At 42.3% G+C, this 7,868-nt stretch overlaps 1 protein-coding gene across 3 annotated transcripts in view; it reads right to left on the bottom strand.

The window, feature by feature from the left end:
- Window positions 1-7,868, bottom strand: part of LOC138975101 (carbohydrate sulfotransferase 11-like) — a 55,150-nt gene continuing 47,282 nt past the window's right edge. For all 3 annotated transcript variants that reach the window (XM_070347750.1, XM_070347751.1, XM_070347752.1), the window contains exons 4-6: window positions 6,544-6,639; window positions 3,613-4,470; window positions 1-713 (exon numbers count right to left, since the gene is read on the bottom strand). In XM_070347750.1, the coding sequence (XP_070203851.1) occupies window positions 399-713; window positions 3,613-4,470; window positions 6,544-6,639 (1,269 nt within the window). In that variant the 3' untranslated portion in view covers window positions 1-398. The remainder of the gene's footprint in view (window positions 714-3,612; window positions 4,471-6,543; window positions 6,640-7,868) is intronic.

Here is a 7,868-nt window from a genome sequence, read left to right on the forward strand (position 1 = left end):
CACCTTTTTCAGTTTTTATTCATTCATTACATAATCTGCGTGAATATGGAATAATTGTGTTAGTTGTAGTTAGACCTGTACCGTCAATAACAATTCACATTTCTAGCGCAAAAGATGTGCTTTTCCGTCCCTCAAAGAGCATCAGTTGTAAAGGTAACATGTTCGTAATTAAATCTGACAACGAGGATCTTGTGGGGTTAATATAAATTGTTTCTTATAAAGTGCTGATAATGTTCCAACAGCGCAAACAATTTGTGCAAGTACCTTTCTTCAACATAACGTGTTCTTAGACTGGTTTAACAGTCTATTTTGCTTTCTTGTAAATTTCCTCTAGCATATCACCATATACATGTCCATTATAGAAATATCCCATGCACGCACACACCCACACACACACATCACTTCCAAAAACTGTCTAAATGAAACACAGGTCTTGGTTTTTCAGACGGGTGGAAACGTGACGCAATGGAACAGTTGTAACCAAACAGTTGACAGTCATCCGACACATACCGCTCAAGCTTTGCCAGCAGAGGTCGAGGCACCGTGTGATAGGCCTCTAACAATGCCCGGTGTCTTTGCTTTTTTACCAAACTTCTGTCACCAGCTTGCCTGTACGCTGATATAGCCAGTTCTTGAAACCGTTGAAGATTTGTGGAGTCTGCCTCTTCTTTAGAAAGAGGAAATTCGATGTCAGCCGACAATAAACCTCGGACCTGAAATCAGAAAAAAAAGAAAAAGGCGTGTTTTTTTTTAATTTTTTTATCTTAGTGAATTAAAGACATACACATCAGGTCACAGGAGCTTGTATCCAACCACCGGTCGATAATTATTTACTCCTGCATGCTTATTATTTACTGCTGCATGCTTACCCTTACTACTATTAAATAATAATATGGAATAAGGAGTTAATAATGATCGACTGTACTGTGCATCAGGTCAACATAACTGTGATTTTTGGATTCTAATGACTTTAATAAGTTAAGGAGGACATCGTTGATAAAAAAAAGAAAAAGAATGTGCATGACTGATTATATTGACTTGCTACATTTAGCTAGCACTATGAACGTACGCAAAAAACAATAATATCGCTGACTATAGTTTATGTTACAGAAAACCAAACTCGGGGACAGATTTTATTTGTTTGCCTGTATGCGTGTGTTGAAGATAACATAGTTATTGCCATTATCAGAAATAGATCTCCCTTTAATCTTCCTTATTAAATTAGTATGTTTGGTGTATGATTTAAACACAGAGTTAGAGAGCAATGCTCGTTGTGAACATTCACTGAAAGACCGAGTTTTCTGTGATACAACCATAAAATGTTCTCCAATCTTGCTTTTCTAATTTGGGAGAGAATTAATACAATTCATGATCCTCAGCCGAACTAGAAACGGTTTCTTGCAGCCGGGGCTGAAGAGAGATTTTGTCTAATGATATCAATTTTCAAAATTGTCAAGTGTGTCAAATGTCAAATCAAACTTCTTTGAAGCGTACCTGTGCGAATAAAGTTTCTTTCGAAGCTTAGTATATGCATTACCTTGGCCCGACTTTGATATATGATCCTTTAACGTATTCTAGGGCCAGAGCCTTAGTATAAGGTTGTGCTGGTGGCTACATGCGGGCAGGCGTCACAAGCCCATCATCACAAATTCCCGACCTTGGGCAATTAAAGATTCTGTATTCTGTATTCTGTATTACAAGTTGAAATCGGCACGATCATCTTACAGGCCATCCTGAACTCAGGTCAAAATGAGTTCGGCTCATTCTCCGGCTCCCTGACAAGATGCCTTGAGTTTCCTAGTCTGGCAAGGAAACCGATTTTTTTTTAAATTTTTTTTTTTATACATATTTAGAGCTTTTTACATTTAGTCAAGTTTTGACTAAATGTTTTAACATAGAGGGGGAATCGAGACGAGGGTCGTGGTGTATGTGTGAGTGTGTGTGTGTGTGTGTGTGTGTGTGTGTGTGTGTGTGTGTGTGTGTGTGTGTGTGTGTGTGTGTGTGTGTGTGTGTGTGTGTAGAGCGATTCAGAGTAAACTACTGGACCGATATTTATGAAATTTTACATGAGAGTTCCTGGGTATGATATCCCCAGACGTTTTTTTCATTTTTTAGATAAATGTCTTTGATGACGTCATATCCGGCTTTTTGTAAAAGTTGAGGCGGCACCCACACCCTCATTTTTGAATCAAATTGATTGAAATTTTTGTAAAGCAATCTTCGACGAAGGCCGGACTTTGGTATTGCATTTCAGCTTGGAGGCTTAAAAATTAATGAATGACTTTGGTCATTAAAAATCTGAAATTTGTAATTAAAATTTTCTTTTTTATAAAACGATCCAAATTTACGTTCATCTTATTTTTCATCATTTTCTGATTCCAAAAACATATAAATATGTTTTATTCGGATTAAAAACGAGCTCTGAAAATTAAAAATATAAAAATTATGATCAAAATTAAATTTCCGAAATCGATTTCAAAACAATTTCATCTTATTCCTTGCGGACTACGGTCATTGTGAAAAAATGCAGTGCGTTCAGTTTCATTCTGTGAGTTCCACAGCTTGACTAAATATAGTAATTTCGCCTTACGCGACTTGTTGTAATGCATTATTGATATAAGCAGATTCGCGATCGTCGATAATGATTTTATCATGGTGTTTTGTAATTTTTAGATTACAAAGGAATTGATATGTAAGACAGTTTCAAGCGAGCTATTTTTCGCGGCTGTGTTTACTGTGCAAACAACTCTAAATATGGCAAAAGTGTCACGTGATAATCAACCGTTTGGTTTCGGCGCATTCTGTAACCAGTTGACAGTGATGAAACCATATAATTATTACGGTCTCCTTCCGGTAGCAGTCCCAAAATTTCGACTTGTTTTGACCTTAGAACGATGTCTTTATCATAACTGTGAAGAACAGAACGGAGATCACTGTCGAAGTCGGCCAATCTGCAATCATTTTCGTCTCGCGAACACTGATCTCAAATTTAGATCAGTGCTCGCGAAAACCATATGGGAGATAACTCTGTATTTTTGTTTTGATAGATTCGCGTAGGACTGTAGCGTCCGGTCAGGGAGAGAATGAGCCGAACTCATTTTGACCTGAGTTCAGGATGCTTACAAGCTAGCAATACTCCTCATTGTCTGTTGTGTATTCTAACCGTCTCCTGTGACAGTCTGTGTTTTTCGGGTAGATGATTTTTATTTGTGTAAACAAAATGTTCACCTGTGCTGGCCAGGCACATTTCCTGGATCTTTGATAAGATTTGTCAAAACAAAATTAACTTACTAAGGATAAGCGCAAGCTCAAACTGAAGTGAGGTGAACCTTGACCGCATCAGTAAGCAGATTGGGGTGCACGTGTGTGTGTGTGTGTGTGTGTGTGTGTGTGTGTGTGTGTGTGTTATGTGTGTACAGTGTGTGCGTGCGTGCGTGCGCCGGTGTGTGTGTGCGGCGTCCGTGTGTGTGTGTGTGTCCGTGTGTGTGTGTGTGTGTGTGTGTGTGTGTGTGTGTGTGTGTGTGTGTGCGCGTGCGTGAGTGTGTGCGTGCGTGCGTGCGTGTGTGCTTGTCTGTCGTTCTGTCTGTCTGTCCGTTACTTCACCGTACTCACCTGAAACGTGACCCAGGTACGTCGCATCTGACAGTAGCCTGACATTGTCCCACGACAGCGAGAGAAAGAGCGACGAGCCACGTCTTTTATGATGTTCACGTCGCTGTTCTCTTCAAATTTCTCCTCTGGCCCAAAGATCACGGCAGGGTCGATGCCAGCGGATTGCAGTATGAAGTTGGCATCATCGCGAAAAGTTTCCATTTTGCCGATGAAGTCGTAGTCGATTAGACAAGGAAAACATTGGTCGTACTGCTTACTGAAGTGGCAGTCAACATTTACGCCTTTGGTGTTCGTCACGTAGTCCAAAAAGCCACTGAAACTAGCGATTTCACACGAATCCTCGGCCTCTTCCTCGGCCTCTTCCTCGGCCTCTTCCTCGCTCGGCACTGTTCGTTGTTTTCTGAACGCTTCTCGGCGTCTCCTTCGGTAGATTTTTCTTTCGGACGCCGTTCGTCGTGTCATTTCGCGCCTCGTAGGCCCTCGGCTGTTTTCGGAATCCTCCGGCATAGAATCGTGTGGAACTTTCGCGATGATATCCCCTAAGCCAGCCATAGCACAGGGAGCGAGGACCTTGTCGATGTAACCCGAGAAGAGACGCTCGTAGGGGTCTCGGGCGAACATGAACTTATTGGAGGACTGGAGATAGTGGTATTTCTGCAGGAAGCTCTTGCCCTCCAGGCCATCGTAGGAACGGCCGCTTTGGCCGTGGATGGCAGTGCTGGAGAGGTTGAAGACAGAGGAACCGCTGTGTTCCCCGCCAAGGATAGACATGACGCGCTTCCAGAAGCTGCAGCCGTTCTTGGGGATGTAGCAGTATACCAGCTCGTGCTTCTTCTCGTGGATGAGCAATTCGGAATGCTGGAGGAGTGAACGAGAGGCCGTGATGGGAATGGTTACATGTGACATGTTGGTTTAAACAAGATTTTATTGAAAATTTATCACATGAAACAATTGAAAATATGTATACAACTAGGACACGCACTCATCAAGCAAATGCTATATATTAAGTGACCAAACCAATACTAAATTACACACATTTTCATAATGGTGGACATGACAAATATAGACCATTAGAACAAATTGTAGGAATGGGGATGGGGAACTAAATAAAAACAGAAGAATCCACAGAGGAGAGAATCAAGTAGAGGGGGGCGAGAGGGGGAGGGGGCGGGGCAGAACGTCCGGGCAACCACAAGGATATGTTAATCATGTGTAAACGAGGGAGGTAAGGAGGGAGGGAGTTGTGTGTGTGTGTGTGTGTGTGTGTGGTATGTCCGTGTGTGTGTGTGTGGTATGTGTGTGTGTGTGTGTGGTATGTCCGTGTGTGTGTGTGGTATGTCCGTGTGTGTGTGTGTGTGTGTGTCTATGTAAGTATGTGTGTGTGGGGGGTGGTGGTATGTATGTGTGTGTATGTGTGTGTGTGTGTGTGTCTGTGTCTATGTGGGTGTTTGTGTGTGTGTGCGTGCCTGCGTGAGTCCTTGCGCGTTTGCGTGCGTGCGAGTGTGTGTGTGTGTGTGTAGTGGGCGGTCAGGAGTACGTCAGCTTATTTTTTTTTTACCGTTTTAATTGTTTATATATTTCTTAAAGAGCAGTCATACGACTATTTGCCATGCACAGATTCTATTGTACGGGCTAATTATATAATCTTATAACTTATCTTATGTCATATATCTAATGGCTTATCTTATAGCTTATCTAATTTCTTACCTTATGTCTTATCTAACGGCTTACGTAATAAACAGCAAAATAACACCTAGAGACTGACATGTTTCTCGCCCTTTACAAAATTTAATAACTCGAAAAAGTTTTTCGAATTTGGAACACTGGACTTGAATAATACGGAACGCGGATCGTATCAACTGATGCATTAAATTGATGCATCCAAAACCAAGAATTTGATGCATCATTTTCACAATTTGATGCATCGTTTGGATGCATCAGAATTTTCGGGTTTTCCCGGACAGTGCCGAGCAAAAAGCAAAATTTGAACCGGAATACGAAGCGAAACGAACTATTTCTATCAACTGATGCATCGAAGGTCAAGGGCGTCAAAACTTCGTGTGCACAGAAAACAAACCACAAACAAAACAAAAAATGCCTTAAAATGCATAATGCCATGACTTTGACTTGTTCCCTATTTTAATGGTATGTTGTACGTTTATTTTTGTTTTATCTAACCAATCTGTTTATATTCGTCAAAAATGTCATTTCAAGTTTTTCCGTGCTCAGACATTTCTTACGGAAAAACCGGAAATGAATGATCTTTCGCATGCATACAAAACCGAAAGTGATGCATCAAAATGATGCATCATTTTCTAAAAGGAAGCATCATTTTCGTATCGGATGCATCAGTTTTTGAAAATGATGCATCCTTTTTGAAAATGATGCATCAAATTGTGAAAATGGTGCATCAAATTGTGAAAATGATGCATCAAATCTTGGTTTTGGATGCATCAATTTGATGCATCAGCTGATACGATCCGAGTTCCGTAGAATAAAACCAATGTTGGGAATTAACTCTGTCGATCTTTATGAGCGCTGTGGGAGAGTTGCGCCGCATAAAACCTGGGCGAGGCAAGCTCCGATATGTGCAAGTTTTCCAAAAGAAAAAGGTATCACATCGAGTGAGTGAGCGAGTGTGTGTGTGTGTGTGTGTGTGTGTGTGTGTGTGTGTGCGTGCATGCGTGCGTGCGTGCGTGCGTGCGTGCGTGCGTGTGTGTGTGTGTGTGTGTGTGTGTGTTTCTATGTTTTTAATCTATCGCGCATTTTAGCGGCACATTATTCTACCACAGTCAAAAGTTTTTTCAAGTGGAATTAGAATAACCTTCTCATCTTAGAACAGACGGACGGAAGTCCAAGGTACCTTTAAGTTGACAATCTGCTCACACCAAGTTTCACACAAAAAGTACTGCCGTGTTTAGCGTACCGTACCTCCTGAATTGTCCGAGGGTAATAGTGGTCTGCCCTTGCTTTGCACTGACGGATCACGTGATTTCTCCGGTCTTCGTGGATGGCTGCCATTCGAGTCTAAAGTAAAATAAGAAAATTGGTTGATTAAAATCAACATAGCCGAAGCAATGTTTTCATAAAAGAAGCGGTATTGTACGGGCACATGTTGAATTTGGGTTACATGTGTTGCAGAGTACTTCAAAATCCGTAGGCATAAAAACATGCAAAGAAGAGTGATAGGTCCCTGTTGTGAATATAGTCAAGTGGTTTTGCTGTTACAGCAGTCCCTCTCATCAACGGACGTACACACATGGGCCAGTGCAAACCTGTCCGTACATTGCAGGTGGCCGGTCATGGGAGAGCCCCCCCCCCCTCATCACACACACTCAGGCACACTGAGGGACTGAGTGAGTCTTTGCTACTGCTGAACGAGCTCTACTTGTCCTAAAAAACGAGACATGTCACCTCTCTGAATGCATTCCAATAGATGACCGCTCCTGCGGCCATCAATAAGGTCAAACTACTACAACTTATAACTGAAAGAAAAAAAATGTCCTGTAAAAATGACGTTAAATCAACGGTGTCAAAAAAAGAGAAATAAAAGAAATCCTCAAATTCCTGAGCATACAGGCACCCCATGAAAGCAGCCACGAACATACAGGCTTGTGCATATACTGTGCAAAAATATGAATCGAAAACCTGCATATGTGGTGATTTTGTGTGTGTGTGTGTGTGTGTGACATGGCTTTATTGAATACTTCAGGCAGTGACTTTTCCCTGTCCAGTTTTCTCTTTCGTCTCTCGTACCCCTCGCTTACCCACCCCCACCCCCCTTACCCTCCACTCCGGGCCCTTTACCCAGCCCCGACAGCACAAATTGGAAATCTGCAAGGCAGAGTACACATTTTCTAAAAGGAAGACTACTCCTCTTCAATTATATCCAGAGATCTTCCAGCTGTCTCCACCATAAGGCAAGTGGTTGAGTCTTATACCCCCTTTCCACACAACCGTTCTAGGTCCCGTTCCCGTTCCGACCAGGGAACGGTGCGGGCACGGGGGGGGGGGGGGGGGATCGGGACAGAACCGCAATGAACGTAACTGATCGTTAACGGAACTGCTTTGAACGGTAGGGTCAGTAGGGACGGCTGAGTTTGGGCTGCATGTTCAAATTTTTAGCCGTTCCCCTCCCGATCAGAATGAACGGTAATGGAACCTCAACCCATCGGTAACGGAACGCTTGGATCGTTAAAGGAACTTAAAACAACGGTAACGCAACGATAGCGCTCTCACACACTGAGTTTTCATAC

This window comes from Littorina saxatilis, linkage group LG9 (assembly GCF_037325665.1).
Source record: "Littorina saxatilis isolate snail1 linkage group LG9, US_GU_Lsax_2.0, whole genome shotgun sequence".
Taxonomy (NCBI): Eukaryota; Metazoa; Mollusca; class Gastropoda; order Littorinimorpha; family Littorinidae; genus Littorina; species Littorina saxatilis.